General features: G+C 42.6%; 2 protein-coding genes and 1 long non-coding RNA gene across 4 annotated transcripts in view; 2 read left to right on the forward strand and 1 right to left on the reverse strand.

The window, feature by feature from the left end:
• The window catches only part of LYRM1 (LYR motif containing 1), a 38,041-nt gene extending 34,101 nt beyond the window's left edge, over positions 1–3,940 (forward strand). Inside the window, exon 6 of the mRNA XM_070779190.1 lies at positions 2,932–3,940. Within this exon, the coding sequence (XP_070635291.1) occupies positions 2,932–3,048 (117 nt within the window). The 3' untranslated portion in view covers positions 3,049–3,940. The remainder of the gene's footprint in view (positions 1–2,931) is intronic.
• Positions 3,941–5,097: 1,157 nt separating this feature from the next.
• LOC139179591 (uncharacterized) lies at positions 5,098–16,902 on the forward strand. The gene is made up of 2 exons (XR_011563923.1): positions 5,098–5,251; positions 14,359–16,902. It is a non-coding gene; the product is annotated as an uncharacterized lncRNA (long non-coding RNA).
• The window catches only part of DNAH3 (dynein axonemal heavy chain 3), a 254,086-nt gene continuing 240,296 nt past the window's right edge, over positions 6,337–20,126 (reverse strand). For both annotated transcript variants that reach the window (XM_070779177.1, XM_070779176.1), the window contains 5 exons: positions 19,877–20,044; positions 17,161–17,303; positions 14,418–14,622; positions 13,276–13,413; positions 6,337–7,245 (listed from right to left, as the gene is read on the reverse strand). In XM_070779177.1, coding sequence (XP_070635278.1) covers positions 6,892–7,245; positions 13,276–13,413; positions 14,418–14,622; positions 17,161–17,303; positions 19,877–20,044 — 1,008 coding nt within the window. In that variant the 3' untranslated portion in view covers positions 6,337–6,891. The remainder of the gene's footprint in view (positions 7,246–13,275; positions 13,414–14,417; positions 14,623–17,160; positions 17,304–19,876; positions 20,045–20,126) is intronic.

The following is a 20,126-nucleotide window of genomic DNA, read 5'->3' on the forward strand; positions in this document are numbered from 1 at the left end:
ATTCCAGTTGAGCTATTCCAAATCCTGAAAGATGATGCTGTGAAAGTGCTGCACTCAATATGCCAGCATATTTGGAAAACTCAGCAGTGGCCACAGGACTGGAAAAGGTCAGTTTTCATTCCAATCCCAAAGAAAGGCAATGCCAAAGAATGCTCAAACTACCGCACAATTGCACTCATCTCACACGCTAGTAAAGTAATGCTCAAAATTCTCCAAGCCAGGCTTCAGCAACACGTGAGCCATGAACTTCCTGATGTTCAAGCTGGTTTTAGAAAAGGCAGAGGAACCAGAGATCAAATTGCCAACATCCGCTGGATCATGGAAAAAGCAAGAGAGTTCCAGAAAAACATCTATTTCTGCTTTATTGACTATGCCAAAGCCTTTGACTGTGTGGATCACAATAAACTGTGGAAAATTCTGAAAGAGATGGGAATACCAGACCACCTGATCTGCCTCTTGAGAAATTTGTATGCAGGTCAGGAAGCAACAGTTAGAACTGGACATGGAACAACAGACTGGTTCCAAATAGGAAAAGGAGTTCGTCAAGGCTGTATATTGTCACCCTGTTTATTTAACTTATATGCAGAGTACATCCTAAGAAACGCTGGACTGGAAGAAACTCAAGCTGGAATCAAGATTGCCGAGAGAAATATCAATCACCTCAGATATGCAGATGACACCATCCTTATGGCAGAAAGTGAAGAGGAACTAAAAAGCCTCCTGATGAAAGTGAAAGAGGAGAGTGAAAAAGTTGGCTTAAAGCTCAACATTCAGAAAATTAAGATCATGGCATCCGGTCCCACCACTTCATGGGAAGTAGATGGGGAAACAGTGGAAACAGTGACAGACTTTATTTTTCTGGGCTCCAAAATCACTACAGATGGTGACTGCAGCCATGAAATTAAAAGACACTTACTCCTTGGAAGAAAAGTTATGACCAACCTAGATAGCATATTCAAAAGCAGAGACATTACTTTGCCAACAAAGGTTCGTCTAGTCAAGGCTATGGTTTTTCCTGTGGTCATGTATGGATGTGAGAGTTGGACTGTGAAGAAAGCTGAGCGCAGAAGAATTGATGCTTTGGAACTGTGGTGTTGGAGAAGACTCTTGCTAGTCTCTTGGTCTTCAAGGAGATCCAACCAGTCCATTCTGAAGGAGATCAGCCCTGGGATTTCTTTGGAAGGAATGATGCTAAAGCTGAAACTCCAGTACTTTGGCCACCTCATGTGAAGAGTTGACTCATTGGAAAAGACCCTGATGCTGGGAGGGATTGGGGGCGGGAGGAGAAGGGGACGACAGAGGATGAGATGGCTGGATGGCATCACTGACTTGATGGACGTGAGTCTCAGTGAACTCTGGGAGTTGGTGATGGACAGGGAGGCCTGGCATGCTGCGATTCATGGGGTCGCAAAGAGTCGGACATGACTGAGTGACTGATCTGATCTGATGCTTCATTGACTATGTTAAAGCCTTTAACTGCATGGATCACAACAAACTGTGGTAAATTCTTCAAGAGATGGGAATAACAGACCACCTTATCTGCCGCCTGAGAAACATGTATGCAGGTCAAGAAGCAACAGTCAGAACCAGACATGGAACAGTCACCCTGCTTATTTAACTTATATGCAGAGTACATCACGTGAAATGCCAGGCAGGATGAGTCACAAGCTGGAACCAAGATTGCTTCGAGAAATATCAACAACTTCAGATATGCAGATCATACTACCATAATGGCAGAAAGCAAAGAGGAACTAAAGAGCCTCTTAATGAAGGTGAAAGAGGAGAGTGAAAAAGCTGGTTTAAAACTCAGCATTCAGAAAACTAAGATCATGGCATCTGATTCCATCATTTCATGGCAAATAGAAAGGGAAAAAAATGGAAACAGTGGCAGATTTTATTTTCTTAGGCTCTAAAATCACTATGGATGGTGACTGCAGCCATGAATTTAAAAGATGCTTGCTCCTTGGGAAGAAAAGCTATGACAAACCTAGATAGCATATTAAAAAGCAGAGACATCACTTTACCGACAGACGTCCATATAGTGAAAGCTATGTTTTTTCCAGTAGTCATGTATGGATGTGTGAGTTGGACCATAAGGAAGGCTGAGCGCGGAATTGTTGGCTTTTGAGCTGTGGTGTTGGAGAAGATTCTTGAGAGTCCCATGGACTGCAAGGAGATCCAACCAGTCAATCCTAAAGGAAATCAACCCTGAATATTCATTGGAAGGACTGATGCTGAAGCTGAAGCTCCAATACTTTGACCCTGCCTGATGCAAAGAGCTGACTCATTGGGAAAGACCCTGATGCTGGGAAGGATTGAGGGCAGAAGAAGGTGACAGAGGATGAGATGGTTGGATGGCATCATGAGTCAATGAACATGAGTTTGAGGAAAGTCTGGGAGATAGTGAAGGACATGGAAGCCTGATATGCTGCAGGTCATGGGATTGCAAAGAGTTGGAGATGACTTAGCAACTAAAAAACAGCAACACGGAGTTAGCACTTAGCAGAGAACATAGTACCTAGTAAATCTTTGGTGAATATAAGCTGCTGCTATGATTGCAATTCTTTTATTATCTTTATTTATTTACTTTTGGTTGTGCTGGGTCTTCATTGCTTTTGCATGGGCTTTTTCTAGTTGCAGCAAGTGGTGGCTACTCTTCGTTGCAGTGCACAGGCTTCTCATTGCAGTGACTTCTCTTGTGAAACACAGACTCTAGGGAGCGCGGGCTACAGGAGTTGCAGCATACAGGCTCAGCATTTGTGGTGTGCGGGCTGTAGGGCACACAGCTTCAGTTGTTGTGGCACACAGGCTTAGTTGCTCCCAGACCAGGGATCAAACCCATGTCCCCTGCATTGGCAGGTAGATTCTTATCCACTGTGCCACCAGGGAAGTCCTATAATTTTTAATATTATCATTATTCTTATTATTCAGATTCATCTGCCTCCCATGGGCCTTACCCCACTACGAGGCCGGGGACTTCGAAGCCAGGAGAAACTGAGGAAATTTTCCAAACCAATATATCTCAAATCTCATGATGAAGTTTCCTAACTCAATAAATTTTTTTTTTTCTGAGAATGATGAGCCAACTAGGCCTTGCATATAAACCAGTTAACAATTCTTCTTGATTAGGAGCAAAAATCCAATTATTTTCTTAAAACCTCTGAAATATTGGTACTGTCGGAATGAGGATCTTGCTGCCTGATGAGGCAAACACTAACCTTAGAGGTCATGGACCTTATATCCTCACTGAAGCACCACTTGGAAACAAAACTAAGGCCTGTGGGCAGAAGACTGAAGGGTGACAAAAGCCTTCAAGGGAATGCCAATCACCAGACATGCCAGCTGATATGAAGAAATTAGCCAGTTGATGGAAGTTCTCATGGCTACTTTAAAATTATACACTACCCTTCAGAATATTTTTAGGCCTTTTTTTTCCCAAGTTATAGATTTACTTAAAAGTGGACTTTTTGTGTTGCTTTGTTGTCTTTTGGAACTTCCCATTTCCAGATAAAATTCCCTTAAAAAGTGCATCTTTGGATCAATCATGGTTTTTCATTGAAATTTTATGAGACACATCTCTGCCCCAGATGTACACATACACAAAAGTGCATATCTTAGGTAAATGCATATATTTAGTTTATCTTAAAGCCTGTGATTACTTTGGATACACCCAAGACCTGAAAGGCTCACTAGAAACTCATACTGCGTTCATTATGAGAATTTTATCTTAACATAATTAGGAAGTACAAGAGCTAAGCTGGCTTTCAAATTATGTCCAAACAGAAATGGAACAAAGTAGAGATCAAAACACAATGTACTTATACCCTTGCATGTGTGGATACAGGTGAGATTCCCATGGCAGGTCATTTGTATATCAATGTCTTTCCCTCTTACCTCCAGAGGGGATGGGTAACCACCAATAAAGAAAAATCCCTATTTATTTTGGTCTCTCTGTACCATTTACCAAAATGGCCTTGTGACCCTCAGAAGCAGTAGTTGATAACTTCCTGCCCATACCCTTGTCACATAGATTCTCTAATTTAAAGCATATATATATTTCAGTTTCAAAAATATTCCTGTGAGCAGGAGCGTGCTTTGTCATGCAGGTTAAGTAAATATTGCAGGGTTTGTCAATAACATTGACGGCAAATATAATACTGTGTCAAAATAGATATAGCATGTACATATTTAATAAAAATATAGCTATAGGCCTTTGATGAAGAAAGAGACATTTAAATGTGTTGGTTGGCATGTTGGCCACTCCACAGCCATTCAGTGAGCACATACCCCAGCCTAACTTGAATTCAGAGACATCAATATGCTGTTCCATCAGTCAGTCTCTGTCTGATCTCATTGTGGAAGTATTTCCCTACCAAGAGGTGGTTCTAATGTTTAAAGTTAAGTGTTTCTAAAACAATATAAGGCCTGTGAACTCAAGCCAGCTACTTTATCTGGTGGTCAGTCAATGAAACAATGACCTGTTCTTGGAATGGAGGAAAAACTAGCTGTGCTGAACTGAGTGAAACATGACTTGCTGTCCCCATCATGATCCCTCTCTTAAGTAATTCAAGGTGATTCTGAATATGCAATTTTTATCTTACTCTATGAGAAGTAGAAATCATCTTTCCTCCAAAATGGAAGGACTCCTCCAAAATGAAAGTCCATCTAATTGCTAGTTAACTTCTAAGTACCTTCTGTGTGCCAGGAATCTTAAGCTAAAAGTGAATTATATATGCCTACCTGCCTTTGCAAAGATGCATACTCTATTACACAAAATCATAATTTTCTCCCAAACTTTCCATGAAACCTACTTGTTCATAATAACTTTTTCTCTTCAACCCCCTATTAAATCTTCTTTGGTCTTTTGGAAGCATCCCCTACACCCCCTCTTTTAATGACATTTTCTTCCAAGGCTGACAAGGACTGAAAACTATTTACTCAAGAGCCAGATTTTTAGAGAGAGAGAACTAGCTTGGTGACAAGGTTTGTCTGATGTCATCTGCTGAGCTATTTATAGACAGGGCCTACAGCTTCTCACAGAGCTGATCTCTGGCCGTTTCTGTTCCAGAGTTCCAGCCTCTTAATTCACCAGGACTTCTGAAGAACCTACTGCACGTTCCCAGAGGGAAATTTTTTTTAATTACAAAAATTTAATCCATCGCATACAAACATTCTGTCCCTTGACCGCTGAGGAATGAAACAGTCCCTGCCTCCATCAGCTTTTTGCTGCCGAAGCTGGAGTTAGATAACGGTAATTGAATTTCAGTTGTCCTTTTAGCATCCTCTTTACTGCCTTATCATTTGCAGTCTGACTTACCTCAACCAGTCCAAGATTTCAGGGATTTGGGTTCCTGACCACCTTTCCATCTCATATGACTTAACAATCTATTTAGAATAATAGACAATATGGCAGTTATATCTATATGTTAATTCTGATATTTTTTCCCTCAATTGGAAAAAGTTACATTTCTTTAAAAAAATAGCTTAGAAAAAGTGTCTCCTCCTCACTCTTTATTGCCCACTGGCAAGATATGGAGAACAACCCCCCCCCCCCCAGCCCCACCCTGCTTTTGCACGTAGGATCAATTAGATCATTTGCTGACCTCAGAATTCAGAATCCTCAATCAGAATTTGATTGACTCCATGTTGCCATGAAGAAACAAGTCTCCTGAAATATGTTTATGTGGTTCTCAGAAGCTTCGTTCAAGAAAAACAGTCCAAGTCAGAAGGTTTCTTCTAGTGAAGAAGCTGGGAAGCCAGGCCAGACACATTAAGATTCAAGAAGTCTTATGTCTTTGCTCATCTGTGAACTGACCAATGGAATGCCTTTGGTAGCCATTAGAGCCAAAGAGCTATGTGAGAGTTCACTGAGAATACATCAAGAATTTTGTTTTTATCTCCTTTGGGATTCTCTTCCAGCTGGCCCTGGGGAGAACTAGTGATAAACTAGAAATTTCTTGGACATGGTTGTTGGAACTACACATCTCCGTCCTCAATAAGGAGGCAGCATGAAGCAGTGAAAAATGAATGGATTCTAGAGCCAGACAGACCTTGGCTCAAAACCTGGCTCCTCAGTGTGAAAGAACTGGGTGATCATAGACAAGATACTTAGTCTTCCTGAGCTTCTACAGGGGAAGACAATCATAGGAACAGGCTAGATATCTAAAAGCCCAAGGATAAACCATGGCAAGCAACAAATAACGGTTCTCCCATATCTCCTTTCTTCCTGAAATTTCTGCCTATCTGTGTAAGCTAGTGAAGAAGAATTTGGGTACCACTGGCTAGCTGTAAAATTGAACTAGTTACTTTTCTAAGCCTCCATTTTTGCCTCACTGAAATGGAGACAACAGTGAGTATAATTCAGTCACTAAGTCATGTCTGACTCTCTGCAACACCATGGACTACAGTACACCAGGCTTCCCTGTCCTTCACTATCTCCAGAGTTTGATCAAATTCATGTACATTGAGTTGGTGATACTATCTAACAGACTAGGAGAGAAGCAATTAAAATTCAGTGACAGTTATGGCAAAATAATAGGAAAAAGAAAAAATCAGGGAGCTTAGCCACATGACTCAAGGTCTAGGCTGAAGAATCCTATTGCCTATATTCAAAACTAGGCTCCACTATTTTATTAACTACCTGATTTGGAGAATATTACTTTCTCTATATCTTGGTTTCTGCACCCATAAAGTAAGGACAATAACCTACTTTATAGGAGTGTTCTAAAATACCTAGATCATAGCAAGTGCTCCATTAATATAATTGTCATCATCATTGGGGCTTCCCTGGTGATCATCATCATATCATGTGACTCTCAAGAAAGGAAAGCTATATTTCAGTCAAGAACGATACTCTTTATTTTTTTATTTTCTGTGTTGAGACACATGCCATCAATTATCTAGCTGGCACAGAGAGGCTACTCCTCGGTTTATCCAGTGCTTCTGAGGCCTGTCAGTTGGGAGTTCAATGGATAGGACATAGTTGGTGGAGTGCCCTGTTGTGGAGAGGGTACCTCTCCGGGCACTTGTTTTGTAGACTGGACACACATAAATGTTCTGATGCAGAAACATTGCACTTTCCCCAGGTTTCAGCCAAATGATGGGCAATGGATCATAGAGGATTTTGGGGAAAGACTCCCCGATCTGCATTTTTTTCCTGTCCCAACGGGCACCTTCTAAGAAGAGTCCTTTTATGTAGGCCCCATCTTCTGGGTTACTCTCCATGACTGTTTCTTGTGTGGTTACCTGAAAGACAGGAAGCTGTGAGTTCCATTGTTACCTGCCATTTTCCTAAATGAGGCAGCATTAAGAGACTGAAAAGGTAAAATCTGGCTTTACTGTCCGTCTCCCAGGACACTGAGACTTCTCTGATAATATTCCTACATGCTACATGGGCCATGTCTGATTTCCAGTCAGCAAGAACCACAGGCCACATTAACTATTACCTAGCTTAGTGGCCTTGTATAATCTTTCCCCTTTATGAATATGGATCTGTAAAGTGAGGGGTTAGATTAAGCTGCATGCTGGTAAAATAGTTCTCTAGTAGAAGAAGTAAAATTTTGATTTGTAGTTTCTGTCAATTTCTGTGGTGTAAAGACCCCACCATGATCAATTTCAGCATATCCATTATTTAACAACCACCTGTAACTGGCTCTGGTGAGTTAGTATGAGCCAGCCCCCAGCATACCATTAGATTCAGAGCTGATAAACTTTAAGATTGCGGATTAGAAGGACGTGTGCTCATCTTCTCTTGTGAGAACAGGAAAATCATAACTAGCTGCTGAACAACCATTGACAGGAGAATGTAGTATCCCACCAAAAAAAAAAAAAAAAGCCACATCCAAGGGCAAAGGAGAGGCCCTGACAAGATGATAGAAGGGGCAAAATCACATTTAGAATCAAACCTCAGACCTGCCAGAGATGCTTGAAGGGCACAGACAACCTTGTGCACTCCAGGACCAAGGGAAAGGAGCAGTGACCCCCACAAGAGACTGAGCCAGACCTGCCTTTGAGCATTTGAGTGTTCTCCTGCGGAGACACAGGTCAGCAGTGGCCTCCTGTGGGGACAGGGGCTCTGGCGGCAGCAGACCTGGGAGGCATGGTATGTGGCATAAGTCCTTTTGGAGGAGGTCGCCATTAGCTCCACTATAGAGCCATCGAACAAACGACCCACAAACTGGAGAACAGTTATACCAAAGAAGTGCTCACACTGTTGCAAAAGTTCTAGGGCCCACAACAGATTTCCCAACCTGGGGATCCAGCAAAAGGGCTGAGAACCCCAGGAATTTGACTTTGAAGGCCAGTGGGATTTGACTACAGAAATTCCACAGGACTGGGGAAACAAACACTTGGAGGGCACAAACAAAACCTTGTGTGCACCAGGACGCAGGAGAAAGGAGCAGTTACCCCACAAGAGACTGAGCCGAACATGCCTGTGAGTGTCCAGGAGTCTCCAGCGGAGGCATGGGTTGACAGTGGCCTGCCATGAGGTCAGGGGCACGGACTACAACAGTCCTGGGAGTCCTTTTGAAGGAGGTCACCATTACCTCTACCATAGTGTGGCCTCAGGCCAAACCACAGGGAGGGAACACACCGTGTTGTCCCCGCACCGCTCTCCCCCCACACACACACCATCAGCAGAAAATTAAAGATTTACTGAGCATGGCCCCACCTACCAAAGCAAGACCCAGTTTTCCCCACAGCCAGACCCTCCCATTAGGAAGCTTCTACAAGCCTGTTATCCTCATTCACCAGAGGGCAGACAGAATGAAAACCACAATCATAGAAAACTAGCCAAACTGATCACATGGACCACAGCCTTGTCTAACTCAATGAAACTATGAGCCATGCCATGTAGGGCCACCCAAGACGGATGGGTCATGGTGGAGAGTTCTGACAAAACGTGGTCCACTGGAGAAGGGAATGGTAAACCACTTCAGAAAAGACTCTGATGCTGGGAGGGATTTGGGGGCAAGAGGAGAAGGGGATGAGAGAGGATGAGATGGCTAGATGGCATCACTGACTCGATGGACGTGAGTCCCAGTGAACTCCAGGAGTTGGTGATGGACAGGGAGGCCTGGTGTGCTGCAATTCATGGGGTCGCAAAGAGTTGGACACGACTGAGCGACTGATCTGATCTGATCTGATTCTTGCCTTGAGAACCTGAGGGTGTTAACAGCCTCGGTAAGAGGTCCCCAAGCTGTAGGAGAAAATCAATTGCAAGTGGCAGACTTTTTTCCATTCTCTGCTGACAACACCTGGTTCTGCCTGAACTTAACTTTTCTCAGACCTTGAGCTAACCAGTGCTACTTTATTATGGAAATGTTTTTCTTAAGCTATGTTAATGAAACTACGTATTTGCTTTAGAATTTGCCTTTCTTCAAATGGGTTCCACCCAAGACTTTTTTTTTTTTTTCAAAGCTTGGGCTGATAATGACTCAACAAACCAGTATTCATGTCAATTACTTTATGGCTGGAGGATGCCACACTTTGTCCTGTTCTATCTCAAAATGTATATTGTGGGAGAGGGGCCTGGTGAAACTCCCTCAGATTTGAGGTGTGTCTCTTCTGATTAGAAAATTGCTAACAGACAGAAAATGCTTTGCTAAAAACTAGCAACTGGGCACTCTCTCTGTCCCTTTCTGATGTCTATGTCAGAAGCTTTCCCTATCTCTATTATACTTTAATAAAACTTAGCCACACAAGAAGCTCTGAGTAGTCAAGACTTGTCTCTGGCCCCGGATTGAAATCCTCTCCGATGTCATGAATCCCAGGGTAACACATGGCTCACAGCCACAACCTTTCAAACACCATGAGTGTATGAAAAGGCAAAAAGATATAACACTGAAAGATGAAATCCCCAGGTCGGTAGGTGCCCGATATGGTACTGAAGAAGATCAGAGAAACAGCTCCATAAGGAGTGAAGAGTTTGAGCCAAAGTGGAAAAAATGCCCAGTTGTGCATGTGTCTGGCATTCAAAGTAAAGTTTCATGCTGTAAAGAACAATATTGCATAGGAACGTGGAATGTTAGGTTCATGAATCAAGGTAAATTGGAAGTGGTCAACAGGAGATGGCAAGAGTGAACATTGACATTTTAGGAATCAGTGACCTAAAATGGACTGGAATGGGCAAAATTTAATTCAGATGACCATTATATCTACTACTGTGGGCAAGAATTCCTCAGAAGAAATAAAGTAGCCCTCATAGCCAACAGAAGAGTCTGAAATGCAGTACTTGAGTGCAGTCTCAAGTATTGAAATCAGAAATCAGAATGATTTCTGTTTGTTTCCAAGGCAAACCATTCAGTATCACAGTAATCCAAGTCTGTGCATCAACCACCAATGCCAAAGAAGCTGAAGTTGAATGGTTCTGTGAAGACCTACAAGACCTTCTAGAACTAACACCAAAAAAGAAAAAAAGATGTCCTTTTCATCATACAGGACTGGAATGCAAGAGTAGGAAGTCAAGAGATACCTGGAGGAACAGGCAAGTTTGCCCTCGGAGTACAGAATAAAGCAGGGCAAGGCTAACAGTTCGGCCAAGAGAATGCACTGGTCATAGGAAACACCCTCTTTCAGCAACACAAGAGATGACTCTAAACATGGACATCACCAGATAGTCAATACCGAAATCAGGTTGGTTATATTCTTTGCAGCCAAAGATGGAGAGGCTCTATACAGTCAGCAAAAACAAGACCAGGAGCTGACTGTGACTCAGATTATGAGCTTATTGCAAAATTCAGGCTTAAATTGAAGAAAGTAGGGAAAACCACAAGGCAATTCAAGTATGACCTAAATCAAATCCCTTACGATTATACAGTGGAAGTGACAAAGAGATTCAAGGGAATAGACCTGATAGAGCCCTTGAACAACTATGGACAGAGGTATGTAACACTGTACAGGACGTGGTGATCAAAGCCATCCCCAAGAAGAAGAAATGCAAAAAGGCAAAATGGTTGTCTGAGGAGGCCTTACAGATAGCTGAGAAAAGAAGAGAAGTGAAACACAGAGGAGAAAAGTAAAGATATACTCATCTGAATGGAGAGTTCCAAAGAATAGCAAGGAGAGATAAAAAAGCCTTCCTCAGTGATCAGTGCAAAGAAATAGAGGAAAACAACAGAATGAAAAAGACTAGAGATCTCTTCAAGAAAATTAGAGATACCAAGGGAACAGTTCATGCAAAGATGGGCACAATAAAGGACAGAAATGGTATGGACCTAACTAAAGCAGAGGATATTAAGAAGTGGTGGCAAGAATACACAGAAGAACTATACAAAAAAGATCTTCATGACCCAGATAACCATGATGGTGTGATCATTCACCTGGAGCCAGACATCATGGAGTGTGAAGTCCAGTGGCTCAAAATTCTCCAGGGTAGGCGTCAACAGTACGTGAACTAAGAACTTACAGATGTTCAAGCCAGATTTATAAATGGCAGAGGAGCCAGAGATCAAATAGCCAGCATTTATTGGATCATCAAAAAAGCAAGAAAGATTCAGGAAAACATCTTTTTCATTGACTATGCTAAAGCCTTTGTGTGGATCACAACAAACAGTGGAAAATTCTTAAAGAGATGATAATGCTAGACCCCCTTGCCTGCTTCCTGAGAAACCTATGCAGGTCAAGAAGGAACAGTTAGACCCGGACATGGAACAACAAACTGGCTCAAAATTGGGAAAGGAGTATGTCAAGATTGTGTACTGTCACCCTGCTTATTTAACATATATGCAGAGTTCATCATGTGAAATGCCAGGCTGGATGAAGCACAAGCTGGAATCAAGATTGCCAGGAGAATATCAATAACCTCAGATATGCAGATGATACCACCCTTATGGTATAAAGCAAAGAGGAACTGAAGAGCCTCTTGATGAAGGTGAAAGAGGAGAGTGAAAAAGCTGGCTTAAAATTCAGTATTCAAAAAAGTGAGATCATGGCATTTGGTCCTAGCACTTCATGGCAAATAGTTGGGGAAACAATGGAAACAGTGACAGACTTTATTTTCTTGGGCTCCAAACTCATTGCAGATGATGACAGCAGCCATGAAATTAAAAGACGCTTGCTCCTTGGAAGAAAGATTTGACAAACCTAAACAGCATATTAAAAAGCAGAGACACTACCTTTCCAACAAAGGTCCATATAGTCAAAGCTATGGTTTTTCCACTATTCATATATGGATGTGAGAGTTGGACTATAAAGAAGGCTGAGTGCCAAAGAATTGGTCTTTTGAACTGTGGTGTTGGAGAAGACTCTTGAGACTCCCTTGGACTGCAAGGAGATCAAATCAGTGAATCCTAAAGGAAATTAACCCTATTCAATGGAAGAACTGATGCTGAAGCTCCAATACTTAGGCTACCTGATACAAAGAGCAGACTTGTTACAAAATACCCTGATGGTGGGAAAGATTGAAGGCAGGAGGAGAATGGGACGACAGAGAACGAGATGGTTGGGTGGTATCACTGACTTAATGGACATGAGTTTGAGCAAGCTCTGGGAGGTGGTGAAGGACAGGGAAGCCTGGTGTGCATCCATGGGGTCCCTAAGAGTCAGACACAACTGAGTGACTGAACAACAACAACAACAAAGGCCAGTCAAGTTCATTTATAAACTAAATTAATATCTAAGGCAATTAGTTTGTGATTTCTGGATGAGATGATCACATAGGATCTTTCCATAAAATTTAAAATTCTACAATGCTCTATTAAAGTCTGTCTTACTCCTTTCTCTCCAAACATGGATTGGGTGATTCTTGACTATTGGCATCCTTTGACTTTTAGCAAAGCCCTACACAAGACCTTTAACATCCTTCCAGATGAAAAGTCCACCATGTTGAATAGACAGTATGGAATATGCTTTCATTGTCTTGGGTACAACTGTGGAAGAGTTTTCCTCTGGAAAGATTCCTTTTTTATATACACAAGAGACAAAGCATTGGGAATCCTCTGGTTCTGTTGGGGATAATTTTTGGAGCTACTTTGCTCCAAAGTAGCTGCTGCTGCTACTGCTGCTAAGTCGCTTCAGTCGTGTCAGACTCTGTGTGACCCCTTAGACGGCAGACCACCAGGCTCCTCTGTCTCTGGGATTCTCCAGGCAAAAATACTGGTGTGAGTTGCCATTTCCTTCTCCTTGGAGCTACTTTAAGTCATGCTAAATACTTCATTTGTATCATCTCAGAAGTAGTTGAACCTTAACACATCTAAATGTTTGGACTCAAAGAAATGGACAACACTGCTTTCTCTGGTTGTCCCTTTGAGTCGTTGTACCCTAAAATGCCCCTACCTCAAACTCAAATCCAATGTGGTCAATGGGGATGGTGTATTTCCGAGCATAATTCTGAGAGACACCTGTCAAAAAAGACTGTGTAAAGTAGAATCCAGAGATCCAAAAGACCACAGGAGGTCCATTGTCAATCCATTCCTAGAGAACCACAGAGATAAAAATGCAAAATCAGTAATACATCAAAGATAGTTCAAAGGCAAGAATAAAAATGAGTCTCATAAAGAAATAAGCTTTTTCTCATTTTTCTGGAAACAGGCAGACTTTGTAGTCTTATCTTATATTTTCCTTTATCTTATATTTTCCCAATTTGAAGTAAAAAGCACTGGTGCAAGCTGGTGTCAGGGATACAGCAGAGAGTGGGAGGGACTATAGCAGTAGAGAATATATGTCTTGTCTAAGCAACAGCTACTCAATTCCAGCAGTAGTTGCCATGCAGGTATGCAGGTCCATTGATTCAGGTCTTCCTTTTTTTGCAAGAAAAACATCTGTATTTTTATATGTAATAATCCTTATATGCTAGCTCAAAGTTTAATTTTTTTAATATTTTAAAAATTGTATTTATTTTCATTGCTGCACAAACTTTCCTCTAGTTGCAGCAAGCAGGTGCTACTCTCTAGTTGAGGAGCACAGGCTCTAGGGTGCTTGGGCTTCAGTAGTTGTGGCACATGGGGTCAACAGTTGTGGCTCCCAGGCTCTAGAGCCCAGGCTCAGCAGTTGTGGTGAATGGGTTTAGTTGCTCCAACTGCATGTGGGATCTTCCTGGATCAGGGATCGATCCACTGTCTCCTTCATTGACAGGCAGATTCTTTACCACTGAGCCACCAAGGAAGCCCTCAGATTTTTAAATTACCAGATAGCCAAATGAAATCTATCTAGTAGCCCATGAGCTGTATGTAGCCCATGACACACTGGTTTGTGGCATTTATTCTCATTCCTATTCCTGCCTTTATAGGCTATAAACTTTTCAAGGACTTTGAAAATCTCCCTCCTGTCCTCAACCCTAGTAAGGGTTTCCAGTAGGTGCTCAATCCAGGATGCTCTGTGGCTACCCTATCCCCTTCCAGCTTTAACTTGTCATTTCAGAATGTCCTCTCCACCTGAATGAGAATCCCAGGTGCCCAGTTACCCTGACTCCGAGGTACCTGGAAGAAGGCCAGGCGGGCTAGCAGGTCAGCCACATAGCCTCCCAGGGGCTTCAGTGATGGGTAGGACTTTGCCATCCACATGGCTGGCACTTTACCCACAAGCATGCTACTGAAGACATCCTCCAGCTCTGAGGACATCAGAACCTGCCCTTTAATTGCTCGGCCAAGATAGATGAGGCTTCTGTGAACCACTTCTGTCAATCTGCAAGAACAAAGGAGAAGACTCAGCCTGCCTCTCCATTGACCTCATTCTACCCCAAGTGCACTGACTCCAAGTCTCCTTTTACTTTTCCTTCCTTTAAAAAGTCATATAATATACATTCATGAGAGCAGAATTGTAAAGATGAGAAAAAATTAAATCACCCCATTACCTTACCACCTAAAGATAACTCTGATGTATATCTTTCTAGATTTTCCTATATGTAAACACAAATTATTTTTAATGGGATTATATATATATATATATATGTAATCTGTTTTTCTCTCTTAACATAAAGGGAACATCTTTCCTATTCAATAGAGGCCTACCTAAAATCATACTTTCTAATGACTGCAAGGTGTTCCATTTTATCTAATTATTCCTCTTGCTGAAGCATATTATTTCTAGATTGTTGTTACTGTAAATAACATTACTAGAAGGCAATGGCCACCTACTCCAGTACTCTTGCCTGGAAACTCCCATGGACGGAGGAGCCTGGTAGGCTGCAGTCCATGGGGTCGCAAAGAGTTGGACACAACTGAGCGACTTCACTTTCACTTTTCACTTTCATGCATTGAAGAAGGAAATGGCAACCCACTCCAATGTTCTTGCCTGGAGAATCCCAGGGACGGGGGAGCCTGGTGGGCTTCCATCTATGGGGTCGCACAGAGTCGGACACGACTGAAGCAACTTAGCAGCAGCAGGGACATCCATCTATAGCAAACTTTGCAGAGACTTATAATGATATTCTTAGTAAAAGTAGAACTTCTGGGTCAAAGGGTAATGCAGTTTTAAGGCTTGTTTTAAAAACAAAATTCTTTTTATAGACTATGAGGTTCATGCCTACCTGAGAAAAGGTAGCTGAAGGGGCAGCCTAAAAGATTCTAAGATCATCTGCCTTTGTCTCTGGCCTCTATTGTGGGGACTCACCAAGTCCAGGGGGACCTGAGAGTGCCAATGAATCTGCTACCAGAGAGAGCTTGTCATGTCCAAAGATTTATGGAATCCTAGCCAAATGGATATGAGAATGCTTAAACCAAAGAAACAGATTCCTGAATGTGTAACCATTAATTTATATTAAGAGGAATTTAAGGTTCAAACACGTTATTGGTGTATATACTTGGCTGAGGAGTTAAGAGCAAAACTACGCTCTGAGGGATTATACCACAGACCTCTAATTAAACCTAAAGAGCTACTTGCAAAAGTTCTATTTCTATTCTTGCAACTATGAGCTCTGCTAGTTTCAAGATTTTTAGTACTCAAGGAGGAAAGTTTGCCCTAGAAGGCGCAATAACGGTTCCCCTGAACTGGAAGCTGAACTGTCATTCTGGGCTTCTCATACCACTAGGTGAATAGACAAAAAAAAAAAAGAGGGTAATGAGAAGGTATGTTGCAGTATTGCCCAATGTAATTAATCCTGAGCAGCACTGAAATATAAGTGCTGTTACCCTCTTCTCTTACATTATAATGGCCAGTGGTAAAGACTAGTGAAAGTCACTCAGTTGTGTCTGAGTCTTTGCAACCCTATGGACAGCACAGTCCATGGAATTCTCCAGGCCGGAATATTGGAGTGGGTAGCCTGTTCCCTTCTCCAAGGGATCTTCCCAACCCAGGGATCAAACCCAGGTCTCCTGCATTGCAGGTGGATTCTTTACCAGCTGAGCCACCAGGGAAGCCCAAGAATACTGGAGTGGGTAGCCTTTCCCTTCTCCAGTGGATCTTCCTGACCCAGGAATTGAAGCGGGGTCTCCTGCACTGCAGGTGGATTTTTTACCAACTGAGCTACTAAGAAATCCCAAAGGCTAGTGAAGGTGACTGTAATCACCAAGAGCTCCAATGAGCTTAGGGGCAAATGAATGGCAAAGAAGGAAAGTCATTGGCCTCGTGTCTGGATGAATGAGGACTGCATCCTATCATACCAAGGTATTGACTCAGTCAGCAACCTTAACTCACACTCTGTATTTTGCTTGGTTACCCATATGGCCAACTGACTACTGACTCTAGAGAGTAACACTAAAACTAAGGGGCTAATCAATTCTTAGATGAAATTCTTCCAGTTCCCTTGTCTTTCAGAGTCAGGGCTGTCCCTTTATGCAATGACCATTGAGCAAAAACGGAGACAGCAGCATTTGGAGTCTGTGGTCGCAGGTTCAGACATGTGGTGTATGTGCTTGGTTGAGGAGCCAATGGACATAAGACTATTGTGTGATTTGAATGCAAAGGCTTGAGTGGTACTTGGAGCCGTATCTGGTAATAAAGGCTCAATAAAAGTGGCTTTAATGATTATGTTCACTATTAGCCTTTTGGTTTTAACCCCACTTAACAGATGTCACGTGAATGAATAGGAGCAAATGAATAGAAGGAATGATTTAACCCTGGACCAACACATGCTGGGATGCCCCTATTTATAGGCCTTCCTGCAGGTAGGGCAAACCAACTCTGCACAGCAACCTTTATCAAGTGTCCTTTCTAGTCACTGCCTGTTAGATCCTTCCCCTCACACTCTAACTCCCAGGATCCAAGTAAGACCATATAGCCCACCTGTTGAATCTGATGAGCTCTTGCCTTAAGACAGTGTTCATGGATTCTTCATAGACCACAGGGTACAACTTCATGACCAACTCCAAGTCAAATTCATTGGGAAGCTTGGAGAGTATGTCCTGGGCCAGATCCTCAACCACTTCCTTAAAGTGTAAGCATTAGAGAGGTGAATGAGAAACAAGGCCCCTGGGCTGTGACTTTGTCCAGGTAAACCTAAGGCAGTGAGCATTTGTCTTTTTAAACTTAGTCTATAGGAGCTTTTTTGGAACTTTCCTACAGAAGCCAATTCTGCCTTGAAGGTATGGAGGCTACCCTTGCTGGCCCCAGACTTAGGGAGGACATTGCCTCTAAGCCAAACAATGAGAGTCCTGTTCTCATGGCCAGAGTGAAGGCCTGAGGGTTGGACAGGGAATTCCTGCTCAGCCAGCCAGGTAGCCTCAGGGAAGTGCTGAACCCTGCAGAGCTTCTCCAGTCTTCAAGGTCACTCCTGGGAGACAATCTCCCAAGGCTCTCATAGCCAGCTCCTTAAGAACCAGCTCCTGGTACAGATGGGACTTTGCTCAGAGCCAGTGACGTGGACATCTGGGAAGGCAGTAGACCATTCCTCAGCATTGAGCAAGAATAGCCCAGTGAATTTAGCCAAGTAAGGAATGGACAAGGCCTAGAGGAAGAGTAGGAAGAGGAGTAGGAGGACCTGAATGGGAGACACACACAGCTCTGCCACGCTGTGACTCTGGGAAGCTGGAATGTATACTTCTTCCCCCCTTCCCACTGTGAGAGCTATTTCCTTTCCTAAGTTGAGACACACAAACCAGGCTGCTTTATCTTCACATGTATTACCATTTATGGTACTATGAACCAAATCAAGAAACCAAATTGAATCATCCCTTGGAATCCACTAGGAATTGGTTGCAGAACCAAAATCCACAGATGCTCAAGTCCCTTATGTATAATGGTGTAGTATTTGCATATAGCCTACACACATCTCTCCTTCCCTTCATACTTTAAATCATTTACAGATTACTTATATTACCTAAAATAATGTAAATGCTATATAAATAGTGGTAAATACAATGTAAATGTCATGTAATAGCTGCTGAAGTGAGGCAAATCCAAGTTTTGCTTTTTGGAACTTTTTGGAAATTTTTTTCTGAATATTTCCAATCTTGGTCAAACTCAAGGATGCAAAACCTGCAGCTATGCAAAGCCAACTGTATGCAAAATCCACAGCTAAGAAAAGTTGAACATGGGGTGGCTTAGAACTTGGAGAAGAGAAGAAAAGGAAAAGAGAGAACAGGACAGAGTCAGGAGATGTGGTTTTGGATCTGGCACCGCCTCTGGGTTTACGAGTGCCTTGACGTGGGTCACTTCTTATACGGCTCATTTTGCCCTCATCTGTAGACCAAGTGAAATGATCATAGGAGGCACCCAAAATGATTCCAGGTGTCTCCAATATTGGAGAAATAATATTGAATCACATGGTGAGAAAGTCACTCTTGTCAAGTTTTAGCCACCTTTTTCTTTTCATTCCCTTCAAGGAGAAAGTCTCAGGTCAGGTCAGGTCAGTTCAGTTCAGTTCAGTCACTCAGTCGTGTCTGACTCTTTGGGACCCCATGAATCACAGCACGCCAGGCCTCCCTGTCCATCACCAACTCCCGGAGTTCACTCAAACTCATGTCCATCGAGTCAGTGATGCCATCCAGCCATCTCATCCTCTGTCGTCCCCTTCTCCTCCTGCCCCCAATCCCTCCCAGCATCAGTCTTTTCCAATGAGTCAACTCTTCGCATGACGTGACCAAAGTTTCAGCTTTAGCATCATTCCTTCCAAAGAACACCCAGGACTGATTTCTTTTAAAATGAACTGGTTGGATCTCCTTGCAGTCCAAGGGACTCTCAAGAGTCTTCTCCAACACCACAGTTCAAAAGCATCAATTCTTCAGCACTCAGCTTTCTTCACAGTCCAACTCTCACATTCATACATGACCACTCGAAAAACCATAGCCTTGACTAGATGGACATTTGTTGGCAAAGTAATGTCTCTGCTTTTGAATATGCTATCTAGGTTGGTCATAACTTTTCTTCCAAAGAGTAAGTGTCTTTTAATTTCATGGCTGCAGTCACCATCTGCAGTGATTTTGGAGCCCAGAAAAATAAAGTCTGACACTGTTTCCACTGTTTCCCCATATATTTCCCATGAAGTGATGGGACCAGATGCCATGATCTTCACTTTCTGAATGTTAAGGTCAGGACTAATTAAATGTTCTGTAACACTTGTTGATCCTCCTCTTTTCCCAAGGAGCCAGCAAGACCCCAGCAGCAGCAGCCGGAAGAACCTAATAATGTTTAGCCTTCATTTTCTTTTTGTGGCTGTCATGACTTTATCGAAATGGTACTGGATTTGTTTTCAGTTACAATCCTGATGTGCAGTTTTTAAAATGTTTTCAAGCAAAAGAGATTTGTTTTAAAATATTATGTAAATGGAGTATAGATGATATGTGGCTGTAACAATGAATCATGAAGGTTATACAGGAATGACTGACATTTTAAGAAACTAGTTCAGTATTTAAGGGCTCTCAACAGTTAAGACCAGAGCATCCATGCCCTTCCTCAGGGGTCTGCCACGCCTCTGCTTTTCTTCCTTCTTGGTCATCACCCATAATCCTGCATGCCCACTAGAAGGAAGATTGCCTAGGAAATTGAATTCAAGCCTGGTTACCTGAGGGGACTTGCCACTCCCTCCTGACTGCCTAGGGAGGGTCAGGAGCACCCCTTGAAATAGCTGGTTGGTTTCCTGGTTGTCTTTGGTGATGTCAGCATTCTCATGGAGGCCAAACACTTCTGGGTGGGCTGTGATAGGGAGGTTCCTGAGATAGTCGATATACGACTGGAAAGAAAATCTTCAGTTAATGTAAGTTCAGGCTCTTGGGCTCCCACAGATCACCCAGGGTTTGGCCAGACCAGACCCA

The sequence above is a fragment of the Bos indicus genome, chromosome 25 (genome assembly GCF_029378745.1).
Source record: "Bos indicus isolate NIAB-ARS_2022 breed Sahiwal x Tharparkar chromosome 25, NIAB-ARS_B.indTharparkar_mat_pri_1.0, whole genome shotgun sequence".
NCBI classification, from domain to species: domain Eukaryota; kingdom Metazoa; phylum Chordata; class Mammalia; order Artiodactyla; family Bovidae; genus Bos; species Bos indicus.